At 40.2% G+C, this 13,884-nt stretch overlaps 1 protein-coding gene across 1 annotated transcript in view; it reads right to left on the bottom strand.

Moving 5' to 3' along the window:
• Positions 1-6,554: 6,554 nt before the first annotated feature.
• The window catches only part of fam3c (FAM3 metabolism regulating signaling molecule C), a 49,870-nt gene continuing 42,540 nt past the window's right edge, over positions 6,555-13,884 (bottom strand). The window contains exons 8-10 of the mRNA XM_067999854.1: positions 11,705-11,789; positions 10,478-10,604; positions 6,555-8,520 (exon numbers count right to left, since the gene is read on the bottom strand). Of these exons, the coding sequence (XP_067855955.1) occupies positions 8,431-8,520; positions 10,478-10,604; positions 11,705-11,789 (302 nt within the window). The 3' untranslated portion in view covers positions 6,555-8,430. The remainder of the gene's footprint in view (positions 8,521-10,477; positions 10,605-11,704; positions 11,790-13,884) is intronic.

Here is a 13,884-nt window from a genome sequence, read left to right as displayed (position 1 = left end):
ATAAATGCAAGTCTTTCTTTCTTTAAAGGCAGTGAGACTACAGTATCTCCAGCAGTGGCCATTTAAGTTCTCCACTAATGATGCTTTGCCTCCAAAAAGGACACTAAACATGTCATAATGTTTATTGGGTAATAAGTGATGACAGAGAGAAATCAAACAATTAGAGTTTCTACCGTACATGCAAAACTGGGAAGAGATTGAATAAGGCTGAGGCGATGGGCAAGATAATGAGTGATAAGACTTCAGTTTTGGGAGAACCCAGTTGATATCAATGATGTAGCTGCAAGATCATGGTAGATTTGGACCTGTTTGTGAGATGATGCTGACCATGCTGGGACGTTATGTGGCAATTACAGAAAATAGGACAACACATAGTCCTGAACAGACTATCCACACTTTTCAAGGGGAGCCTCTACGATTGCACATCCTTTTCTCTGATCTGGTTCTCGAAGTCAAAATGATTTTAATAGCAATCAATTATGTAGCTGCAAGATCATGGTAGATTTGGACCTGTTTGTGAGATGATGCTGATCATGCTGGGACGTTATGTGGCTCAAAAAGCTGAGGTAAGCGCTTAAAAACCAGCCTGCTCAAGAGAAGAGACCGTGCAGCCTAAAACTGAAGAGTAGCAATCGTAAAAGCAATAAAGACTTGCATTTATATAGCCTTTCACAACCTCAGGATGCCCCAAAGTGCTTTACAGTCAATGAAGTACTTTTGAAGTATAATTACTGTTGTAATGTTGTTATAAACATGCATCTTTCCACTTTATAAATAAATGGACAAGGATTTTATTCAATGTAAAAAATCCCCCTAAAGTTTGTAATTGCCACTCAATTCAAGTGCTATTAAAATCATTTTGACCTAGAGAACCAGAGAAAAGGATGTGCAATCATAGAGGCTCCCCTTGAAAAGTGTGGCTAGTCTGTTCAGGACTATGTGTTGTCCTATTTTCTGTAATTGCTGTATCTGAGGTTTAACTTACAAAAGGACATGGGTCTTAGCCGAAGCGTGGACCGTGACTCTTTCTGTCTGCCTTGGCTGTGGTCGCACTCTTGCCTCAAATCAGAAGGTCATGGGTTCATGTTGCACTCCAAAACTTGAGCACATAATTGAGGTTGACGATTCACTGCAGTACTGAGAAAGTGCTACACTGTCTGAGGTGCTGCCTTTTGGATTGTGATGTTAAATCAAGTTCCTGCCTGCCCCTCAGGTGGGTGTAAACAATCCCATGACACTGTATGAAGAGTAGGGGAGCTATCCTGTCTAATATTTACCGTCAACCAACACCAAAAAAACCCACATTATCCAGTTGTTTATCTCACTGCTATTAGTGGGGCCTTGGTAGTTGTATTTGCTTGCATTACAAGTGACTACACTTCATTTCCTGTGAAGCACATTGGGACATCCTGAGGATGTGAAAGGCGTTATATAAACACAAGTTCTTTTTAGTGCGGGAGCCACTCTTGGGAGTGCTACACTTCTGTAAAGTTGCCTTACTAAAAGATGTTACAGCAGAGGCCTCAATTTCCTATGCAAAGATACTTGGTTTCCGCTCCCCCGTTCAACTATTAATTCAGTTAATCAATAAACTTTGTAGTAACCAAACTTTGAATGGCAAATCCTGGCTAAGGCCTTGCTCACCTGGCAATCGGGCCTGAAATCTATTCAGTTGACTAAACTTCTCTGTTGTGAAGAGGCCCTCTGAACATACCTGTTCGATACTCCATACATTGATACATCAATAGTGACAAAAGGGGCAACGACTCTCCTAATCTGGCAATAACTGACATGTTGCTTCTGATTCTTCATCTTGAGATAGGAGGGTCTTTGGTTATTACTAAGTAACAGTAACTACACTTCAAAAGTACTTCATTTGCTGTAAAACGCTTTGGGACATCCTGAGGTCATGAAAGGCGTGATATAAAATGTTTGTTCTTTCTAAGTGAAGCAGCTCAACGGATGAAGCTTTTTTTTATTGTATGTTACCTTGGCTCAATGATAGCATTCTTGACTATCAAAAGCTTGTAGATTCAAGCTTCACTTCAGGATTTGGGCACATAAACTACACTGATGCTTTATTACATAGTACAGTAATATCAGATGTGTATCATTCTGATGAGACATTAAACTCATACCCCATCTGCCTGTCCAGGTGGATGTAAAAGGTCCTGTGGTACTTTTTGGAAGGAGGGCAGGAAGTTCTTCTGGTGTCATGACCAACATTCATCCCTCAACCAACACCACCAAAAATAAATTAGCTCCTCATTCGTCACATTGCAGTTTGTGGAATCTCGCTGTGTACAAATTGGCTGCAGTGTTTACCTATAAAAAGCAGTGTCTACAATTCTAAGTTAATTCACTGGCTGTGAAGCACTTTGAGATGTGAAAGGCACCATATATATGCAAGTTTTATTTTGTATGGCTCCAATCATCCCTATAGATAACCCAGGGGACTTTAAAAGGAGCTAGACAGCAAGCAGGAGTGAAGAAATTGGTTGGGGGGGGTGGTGATAAAGAGACCAAAGTTACACATGCATTTGAGAAAGTATAGAGCAACATTAAGGGTAGGTAGCTGCTCCTGTTCACTGACTTACTTGGTGCTACCTCCTCAAGCTTACTAATTGCGTCCTCCACGATATGGGTGGCTATGCTGGTCTTTGTTGGAGAGGGACACAAGATCCTGACTTGTTCTGACTGGTACTGCTGCCAGGCTGCTTTCCCAGGACTACAATGACAATGTTGACACAAGAGGTACCTTCTAGCAGAGCAGTAATAGTGTGAGATCTTTGCATACTCTTGTGGCAGTGTGTGTTAAGGAGGACATGACATGAGTATATAGTACTAGCCCTTCCCTTGGAGGAAGCGTGTGACTTCACCTTTCCCCTACTCCCTCCAGGCTCATATATACAAGGAACTCCATGGTGGCTCCTCCAAGGGAGTCAAGAGCTTGGGATTTTTGAGTTCTGCTTCAGTTTGGCTCTCTTCCCTTGTATTCTAAGACCATAAGGAATAGGAGCAGGAGTAGGCCATACGGTCCCTCAAGCCTGCTCTGCCATTCAATAAGATCATGGCTGATCTTTGACCTCAACTTGTTTCCCACCCAATCTCCATATCCCTTGATTCCTGAGACCCTTTTTCCTGAGACTATGCTCTCCAGTTCTAGACTGTCGAGCCAGGGAAAATAGCCTCCCAGCATCTACCCAGTCAAGCCCTCTTAGAATCTTGTATGTTTCAATGAAGCTCCTGTGTGATCAGGTTTACAACTAAGTTACCTGATGTATAAAAGATGCTATGAAAGAGCTGTAAAGGAATGTCAAGGCTTGGCATCGGGAGGCAGTAAATGTGAGTTGGCAAGCATTACTTTTTTACATGGAATCTTAGCCCATCTACCTGGTGCATGATAATATTAGGTAATCTGACCGTGCCAAATTCTTTAAAGTGTGCCATCTTCACTCAAATCTGCTCACAGGTACTGCACACAGCATTCAGCCTGGCTGTCACCTCCTGCCAGGTATGGTGCATTGTTGTGTTCTAGCAAGGACAACTTGGACTACCAAACAGGGCAACCCTTCTCTCATCCACCTAATAGCCCAACACATCCATTCTACCAGGCATCACCTACAAATTCCATTTTGTGCCTCCACATTTATTTTGCTAGCCACTTTCTTTGCTCCAGAAAGCATTTGAAAAGGCTGAAAATAACATTTTAAACACTTACAGCCTTTTTTTTTAAGGCTAAAGAAACTTGCTGCTATATGCAGCCACTGACCTTTACGTGATTGCATCCCTTTAATTTCCCCCAAATTTAATAGCTACAGTTTTGTGCTATTTTCTGCCCCCCCTCTTTACAGCAAACTGCTAGTACAAACTAGATAAGTAAATTCAATACATTGACTGACTTCACGAGAAAGAATTTGGACTTTGATGTTTTTAGCAAGTGATACATTTGCAGATTCCAGGCCCCGTCCAGCTTTGCCTGGACCAGAACCTCTACTCTATAGTCTGCAGTTATGGATTGATTTTAAAAAAAAATCTCCATTGATCCATCATTCTATAGTCAACAGGAGGGTTGCTCTCAGGTTTCTGTAATGTAGCTACGAAGATGGCCACTGGAACCAGTGTGGCACAGCCCATTCATGCACGTCGGTGAATTGTGAAGTGACATCTCATTTTGGGGTACAGAGCTGCACTTGAAAATGATGTCCTACAGGTATCTGATCATGCTGGACAACTCAGTAATGGTAGAAAGACACTAGCACAGAGCTGGACAGCAAAGCGGTCAGAAAATCTCTCAGTAAATCAGTCACAGCATGACCGATGGATCTAGGATTTGTCCAGTTTAAATTCATATGAAATTCTATATTTTAATACGTTAATTTATAATAGTTCAAAGAGCAGCATGCTGCTTTAGATGTATATATGTGTGTATGATCTTAATAGCCATGAAAATCTAAACATGCTGTACAAAGCATCATTTTTTTCAACTTGATATATTTTTTCCCTGATCAATAAAACTATTTTAGGTTCCAGTATTCATGTTGTGAAGAACACAACTATTCAAGTTTAAAAGGAATGGAAAAGCATAGTAAACAGGCACACATCCACATAAAGTCATGTAATCGTTAGTGTGGCGACTTTTTAAAAAACTTTGCCAAATTAAATTGGGCCATCCAAGGAATTTCAATCAGTTGATCTTCAGTATGATTTTAACCCATTAAAGATAAGATTCACACTTGCTTTCCCACACTGGATATCAACATGATATCACCAATTTAAATGGTTCTGTCCAGGGACAGTGCCCTCCCCTAAAGGATTACCATTTGTTTTCTCTCTGGAAAACAACAATGAAACTCGGGTAGCACTGTGTCACGGTATAAGATTAAGAACTAGATCCAGCAATCCTCCCGGTCACTAAGGGAAAGCCCGGGTGTAGGAAATAGAGAACGTTGGTTCAGTGTATATAATTAAATAAATTATATGAAATGTTGTTTTCCCTTTGTTGGCCATTTCAAGGACAAGGCAAAACGCAGGGAACGATGTGCAACCTGCCAGGGTAGTACGAGAATACAGAATGTGTGAGTTTTGTAGCCTTCAGTGTGTGGAATATCACAACTGGATGAAAGATGGTATGGGAGAATGAGTGTTGCTCACTAGAAGCTATTCTGAACAATGTGTCTATGCCGCTCCATTAGAACATCATGATTCTACATGTCCACCTCCTCCTCTTCCTTCCCCTTTTGGTGTGGGCCTGCAGTATACTTGTCTCTTTGAAATTGTGCAGCATATAGCAGACACCAATGATTTTGCACAGCTCAGATGGACTGTACAGCAGCGTTCCATCTGATCAGTTTAATCGGTACTGTTGCTTCAGCGTCCGAAGTGTTCCAACATTGATTCAAGTGGTGCAATAAGCCTTGTTGGATCTAGACTCTACTGCTGTGATGGGGTTTCAAAATGGGGAAGAGCCTTGGTTCCTCAAAAAACACTCATTCTGTTGGCACCAAACAATGCGGGCACTGTCGACTACTGCAGAATGAAAGCATCATGGGTGCTCCAGGAATAACAGCAGTAACATGAAGGACATCAAAAGGAGTGGTATCCTTTCTGTTGATGTATGCATTGGGGTTGTCTGAGGAGCCCTTATGGACACATAGGGTATCAAAGATCCTCGGTCATAGAAATCTAATGTCATGCTGACAGCAGAAACAGAAAGCACTGACCCAGTCATCTGATGTTGCAGCAGATGGCATAGCATGGTCGCTGCATCTGCAGGGAAGTTGAGATGCTGAAAATAGGTCTTCTGTGACATATCATGGTGGGAGTCACATGGTCTGTACAGACCAATCCTGGATATTAGTGGATGTGTACATATCATATGGCCTCTCTTTAAACCTGCAGATGCCATCCCATCATGAAATGCTCCTCATCCAGATCATGCAGCAGTAGAGGAACTGACACTGCACATCTCATCCTCCCAATCTTCCTAGACGCTATTCGGGTTGCTTCAGTGATCTGCTACTTTAAATACAGGTGCAGCATAGCAAAAGTGATGATGCAAAAAGGCAACTGCAGGGAGCCCAAAATATATTTGCAAAATGTACAATGTAGAACCTTCCAACTGCTCCTAGCAAACAAAAGTTACATAACACAACCCAAGCAACCAGAAACTGCCTAAAGAGGGCCACTGAGCAGTGCACTTAGTCTTTATGGGCAAATCCAGCACTGTGCACAGATCTTCACCTGAATTCAGGAAATGCGATGTGGGGTTTGAATTTGCTTATTTATGTGTGTTAAAAAAAAAGAGGCCAGTGGCTCGAGAAACCCTCAAATCGCATATTGTGAAGCTCAATTCTCCAACCCGTCCCCACTGCCCGTGAGGCCCTACACCACTGGCTGGGCCTCATAAAATGGACCCTAATGTGAATTCTTACTATACCCATTCATTGCATTCAGTGGAGGAGACAGCACATCTAGTAACAAAGCAATAAATCTCTGCACATCCATGCGCTAATTTGTGCTTTGTTTCCAAAGCTTAAAAAAAACATACACAGTTAATTTCAATTTGATTTATTTATCTCTATATTATAATGTTATTTTGAATTCCATTTGAGTTCTGTTTTTAAAACCAATTAGTGTAAAGAAAGCCAAATTCATACATATTGCTTCTAATCTTTTACAATTAGTAAAAAAGAAGCCCAAAATGTCTGACTTAGAAAATGACTGGAAAATTCCATTCCCCCCTTCCGAAAAACACAAACAACCATTTTGTTTTACCTCTATTTACATTTCCCTTATGCATCGATAGATGGTTTCTAAACATATCAATATTCACAGTTAAACAGTGGAGTGCTCTCAATTACACACCAAAATGATGAACCTAACACACTGTGCAATGGGCCAGTGATTCATTTTGTAAGTAAACAGAAACAAGCAGAAAAGCAATCACACTTTACACTGAACGATGTCCGCATCATTACAAAAATGCATAGTGGCCTTTGCAGCAGTTAGTCTGCGCAGGATTTTCTCAACAGATGATTATAAAAATTACTGAGATGGTCTGGTAGAATTATTCACATAACTGAAAAATGGAAAGTACTCAGTTCTGAAGGAAGTTCTTCTACAAAGGATTATTAAAAGCCGTGGTTTCACTTACATTTCCATGTATATTAATACACAAATTTTGAAATTGGGGCCGCTGGGCCTTCGGATTTCTGTCATCAACTTTTTGCACTGCTTTTGTGTTCGTTGACTGATTAACACATTTCTTTAAAATTAGGATACAGTAACAGAAATAGACATCTCCTGCAACAATTGTTTTTCCTTAGGGTTAGGTGACACTGTCTTGTGGAAATTAGGCAATGGGGTTCTCCAGGAATGTCATATCATGGGGTTCCCTCCCCACACAAAGTCTGAAAACCAGCATGCTAACATTGATGAGCTTTGCTTAGACAGGGAAGCTACTAAATCAGATGTGCTGTATTACAGAAGCACCAGAAAGTTGCTTCATTTGGTCTCAGCATTAAACCAAAAATAAGTATTTTTCACTACTTCCACACCTACAAGGCTTTAAAAAACAGAATAAATAAATATACCCAAACATTACTTCTCATCGGTCTGTAATGCTGCATAAATTCACTTGCGTTCAGAAGTACACAATCACAACTCACTATATTGGGGGGGGAGAAAACATTTAAGAGTAGAATAATCATTTTTTGTTGCAAGCATTAGGAATAGAGAATTATTTATTTTAAGGACAATTATAAATCAATTATACGCTTAGTTACAAGTGCTGCTGATCAGCTGATGCCCATTTCAGAACACTGTTCCCAGACACAGCAACGGGCTACTATTTTGACATGCTAGCTTTGCAAGATCAACTTCAAGTATAAAAACTGTCGACAATATATTTCATTTGCCATGATCTCCTGTATATTTGTAGACCAGCAAACTGCAATACAATGGATCATTTAAATTCAGCCTTTAGGAAAACATAACGGGCAACTCATTTCCAACCAATTTTATTCACATTCTTTGCAGTTTGTATGAAACAGACTGCAGGAGTGAATCCAGCTTAAAACATCACACAGGCACATCTAGTTCAACAAAATATTTGTTGTAGAAAAAGAGAACACATTAACTTTTTTGTTCAAGTATGGACCCCAGATTCAGACACAAAGGTTCAGCAGATTTTTAAAAAAAATCTAAGCAGAAGTATTATCAGAACAACTGAAAACGGTACAACTCCAAGCACTTAAAAAAAAATGTTTAGCTCCCATTTCAGGGCCAAGGGTCTAAACTGCTGATCAATCAACCGTTAATTTTAAAATAAAAATGGATTTGAGACTTAATAACCAGCTTTGGACAACACGAAACAAGGAAAATTATAACTTCAAAATACAACTTTTTTTTGCCATGGTGTACATGGCTTTATTCCTTTTTCAGAGGAACACATCCTTCCATTTCTAAAACTTCTGGCCAGCCTTCGTATTTGTTTGTATCTTTATTATTCTTTATGTGCTGCAAGTGAAAAAGATTTATATTAGAACGCACACAATGCAGTCCAATCTATAATGTTAGGAAATCTTATGACTGCCTGTCTCCAAAATCTTACTTCCTGTTTATGTGTCAACTTTTATCACAATAAATTCCTATGTCCACATTTATAATGGAAACCACCGATGTAAATCTGTCACACTGTAATTGCACACTCCCACCAGTGGTGGCTCTATAGCACCTCAGTTTTGCATCTCCCAACTCCTCAAGCAGTACTGCACAGAAACTCCTGTGCTCCAACCAACTCTACTTCCCAAATTACCCAATATTTTGTTATACTATAAATAATATGGACACAGTTTATGACTTTGAAATGGGGACTGTATTACATCTGCATGCCCTGGTCCAATTATTTCATGCCCTTTAACCCTACATCACCTGAACTCTACAGTTGGCCTTGACTCTCTATGGGCAACACCACAAGATAAATCTTAGTCATTAATCTTCTGCTATAGGTGGGGCATTGAGAAAAGTTTTCATGGCCATAGTTCCCTAAGTTCTCATCCAGGTCAGGGAAGAAAATAACAATTTAAGCAAAATCCCAGAAACATGTTTAAATGCTCCACCACACAGACAAGAAAGGACCATGGTTTAATCTGAGCTAAGTATGCTGATCCCAGCAAGCATACTGGCACAGTACCCTACAATTGGCCTCACTGTCCTCGGCCTGGGGAAAAAAATTAAAAATCACCAGTCCGGGGGTGGGGGGATATACTATTTCCCCCACCCCCTTTCTTTTTTGAAGGCAGTAACACATGCTATGGGTCATGGCCCTCTGAAAACTGACCCAAGTTGCCATTCTTCATGTGAGCCTCCGCAGCATGTAGCAGCCAGTTAATCAAACATGAGTGAAGTCATCAGGCTGATCCCAACACCTCAGTCAATGTTCATAGGGATCCAGTAGGGTTTGTTGACCAGTAACCATGCACACTAGCTCAGGTCAGTGTTTCCTTCACTGTCAGGGAGGCCAATCATAGGGCCATTATTGGTGCCGTGGCAGATATCAACTAACTCAGCCCTGGTCAGAGATCAAATCTGAGGCCCCTCTGCTCTGTGTGGCTTAATTTCACACCATGCAGAGCATTTACCTGCTGAGCTGAAAAATAATTTGTGATCTTAAGTTTATTCCCAATACACCCACGTAATATCAAAATATTAACCTTACTATGTTTTCCTAACCAGTTTAAAAATACAATGTGTGGCAATGTCACTCTGGATCTTTTTTTAATACCCTAATTTAAATGTGATTCAAAATGCAAATATTGTTCATAGGTTAAAATAAAAGATAATGCACTGACGTCCTTACTTTGCTTGGCAACCTTTACTGAGCACAGGGAGACGCAAGGCTGTGGTTTTCAAGAGTTTTACACCACAGATATACTGAACACATTCTTCAAAGAAGTCCACTTCCCTCCCACTGGGAATTTCAGGAAAACCACTTTAAAATACAGTACTGCTGAAATTACATTGATATGTAATAGTTTTTACAACTCCCTTCGCCCCCATACAAGGTTGCATTCTTAATATTTAACACAATGTCCCTCGGGAGTCTTACATAGTCTCATCGTGACATTGAATCCCATTAAAGGAACTTGCATGATACGCTGGGATAAGTACAGATGCAAATATTCAAGAAAACATTCCCCTTCTCCTCCCCCTCCCCAAAAAAATCTCCCCCATTCTAACCAAAACTATCATACAAGCTGTGTACTTATTTATTTTAGCTTTCTCAGCACTAAAAATAGACCAACACCACATACAACGGTCTGATACTGCCATCTTGAAATTGCCATTGCAGAAAACTCAGTTTATGAGGCAAAATAGCATAGCTCAGCAAAGTTACAGGTCAAGGGAAAAAGCATAAAAATTCCCTTTAATATTTAACTTTTTTTAAAAAAAAGCTTTGAGACACTCAATTTACCTGTTCAAAAGGGCTCTTTGATTGAATCCCTTTCGCACCAACAAAAATCCAGTTGTCTCTGAAGCCGAGATTTGTGAAAGATGCACTCCCCAAGTCACTTACAAGCTTCCGTGCTTCATCATTAAGTCTGCAGCAAAGCAAAGATCATTTGAAACAAAACTAAAATAATCCACTTTTGCTGGAGTTAACTTAGCTCTAATGAACACACAATGCTTAGTTTAAAAGTGCACGATAGATTGACATGTGATTACAAGAATGCTTACTCTACCACAAATGAGCAAAATCAAATGTACATTGCTGACAGAATCAAAGTACAGCATCAGCACCCAACATTGGAAAAAGTACGCACGACGCTTGCAAATTGCCCTACAAATACAGACGGTTGTGTGGAAAAACGTGCACGTGAAGGCAAAGTGCCACAGGAAGTGCACAAAGAGAACCAATAAAGTCAAAAGATAGTTTAAAAAATAACACTTAAAATAAGTTTTGTACGCTGGCACGGTATTTTTAATAATGGGTTTCTACTTGAAGATACTAATTTCAAAAACAGCATTGTAAACCATTGGTCTTTTGAATAACATTTAAAAGATATGGAGGGGGGGATTTTTCTCTTTTGCACTTGGGCAGAAGCAACTGCCTGGGTGGAGTACACAGAGGAAAAATCAGGCAGGGTCTGTTGCGGGTGTGCAATCCTCTCTATCCAATTTACCTAGACCATTATTTAGCGCCCAAGAGAAAACCTTATCAGTCTCTCCTCTCTTAGGCCACTACTTGACCAAGAAGGTGGGCAGGCAAATAACCTTTGAGCCAATATCTATGCTGTTGTCCAATTTGTGAGCTTATTTCACCTCACAATCTTATTCCTTTACACCTCCACTGTAAATAAAGTGCGGTTTTCAGTCCTGCAATATTCTTGATTCGCATACTTCCCATATCCAACAATGACTCACTGAATTGACCTTTGGAGTTTGTAAACCCTCATATCTCAGAGGCCATTTACAAAATTTAAACATACATTATATAAAATATGCATGTATTTTAACATTGGATTTCCTTAATTTTTTAAAAAACATCTTTCCAACTCACAACAGAGTCACTTTGGAAAATGGTTGATTTAACAAGCTATTTTTTCAGATTAGTGCGTCACTGGAAATAAATTGACAGACTCTTCCTTGTTTAACTGGGCATAATACATTCTTCATTCATAAGGAGCTGGTAATTACTAACTTGGTTGCACTATCGTCATAAGTAGCCATAAACACTATTGTTCCATCCTGCAAGGTCTTCAGGAAATCAACGAAAGGCATTACATCTGTGGGGAAGACAAAGGTAACTCCATTATACTCAGATCGATATTCAACTGTGTCTACATTTACAAATACTGAATCAAATATTCCTCCCTAATTTGGAGTACAGCACTTAAGGCTCACTGTACTGTTTACAATTTAATAAATGCCAGTAGTGTATTGTAAACAACCATAAAGGGGTAAATTAATTCTTCCCCTCCCCCACCCTTTTAAAATTGTATTTCACTATAATTGGCTACCATGAAACCACTCAAGTGTCGAAATGTGATTCATTATAGGCACTGAGAGAAGTAGAGTTAAATAAATAGTACGGTTAAGTAAATGATACCGAAAGCAGTGCATCATTAATACTGATTACACCTCCTCCATCTGAGTTTATCACAAATATCAGATAAAAGGGAAGGAGGGAGAGTGATAAAGAGGGGCCATGACAGGCAGTTTATACCACCCAAGTGAAATAAGATTGAGTCATTTTTACTAGGGACTTATCACCTTTGTGGGTTATTACAGCTAAATTGAATTGGGGAAAAATTATAAAATTAGCAGCGCAAAACAGGATGATGAAACATAGCTTGTGTCCAAGCTTTGAAGCCATTTGATTTTTATGCAATGCTGCATTGAAAACAATGTACAAAAACATTCAAAGGGGGAAGTTACTCCATCATCACATTAGAACTACCCCGATGTAACAATTAGCAGTCTGTTTTAATAAAACAGCTCAAATCCTTAACAGCTGCCAGTTTAAGCAATGTTTATAATTACTATGGCTCCTTTTTTACACCATTCCCCACCTTAAAACAAACATGTGCCCACTCCTCTAAAAGCCCTTTCCAACCATAATCCCATCCTTAATCTCCCTTTCCTCTCCAGGGTCCTCAAACATGTAGTCACCGCCCAGGTCCACGCTCACCTCTTCCAACATGACCAGTTCAAATCTCTCCAGTCTGGTTTCCATGAAGACCATTTTGATCAAACTCACAGAAGACATCTTTAACGATGGTTATAATGACACGTTATTTCCCTTATCGTCTCTGCAGTATTTCTGTAGTGTTAACGCAATGACCACTTCATTTTCCTCAACAACTTCTCTATACTACCTCTCCTCTGTGATCCACCCTCACTTTGTTCCATCTACCTATCCCAACGCAGCCAGCACATCACCTGCATGGCTTCTTCTATCGCCCCTGCATAGTTACCTCCGAAGTAACAGAGATTCCATCCTTGGCCCCCTTATATTCCTTGACTTCGTGCTACCTCTTACTGACATCAATGACACCAAACTCTACCTATCTGCATGATAACCACTGTGCTGTCTGACATTAAGTCATGGGAAGAGTCAAAACTTTCACCAACTTAACGCTGACAAGAGCAAACCCATCTGTTCAGCTCCCAAATACACCACACCCTAGCACCTGATTCCATCCCCTCCCCAAATGGTTGTTCAGGCTAAACCCAATTGTGGGCAACTTTAATGTCCTGCTTGACACTCAGCTGAACTTCAAACCCCCTAACCGATTCATCACAGAACTTAATTCCGCAACATTGCCTGCCTCCACCTTCACCACTATAGTTGAAACTCTCAAACATGCCTATGCCAACTCTAGCCTCCTGAGCTCCATCCTACAAAAATGAATTCCAACACATTCATAACTCCTCGGCCTGCATCCTGTCCTGGGCAAATTCACCTATCACTCCAGTCCTCATCTGTTCCTCAATGCACTGAATACAAAATCTTTGTTCTTGCTTACAAATTCCCTCACATATTTGCCCCACCCTACCTCTGCAATCTTTCAGTCCTATGACTCAGTTTACATCCTCCACTCTTCCAGCTCGAGTCTTCTGTGCATCCACCCACCTTCTCTACTCCATTATCAGTGGCAGAGCACTCAACTGTTTCCACTCCACATTCTGGTATTCTCTCCCCAGCTTCAAAAGACTCCTCAAACACTACATCTTCGCATATGCATTGGGTCACGTACCCACAAATCATTTACTAGTGCTTCGTGCCCATTTCTCCTTTGTGAGGTGCCTTGGGACATTTAACTTTGTTGGAGATATATGAATGCAACTTGTGGTTAAAATAGAATTGTAGTGAGAACA

The sequence above is a fragment of the Heptranchias perlo genome, chromosome 18, assembly GCF_035084215.1.
Source record: "Heptranchias perlo isolate sHepPer1 chromosome 18, sHepPer1.hap1, whole genome shotgun sequence".
Classification (NCBI taxonomy): Eukaryota; Metazoa; Chordata; class Chondrichthyes; order Hexanchiformes; family Hexanchidae; genus Heptranchias; species Heptranchias perlo.
This window is presented reverse-complemented; position numbering and strand designations above follow the sequence as displayed.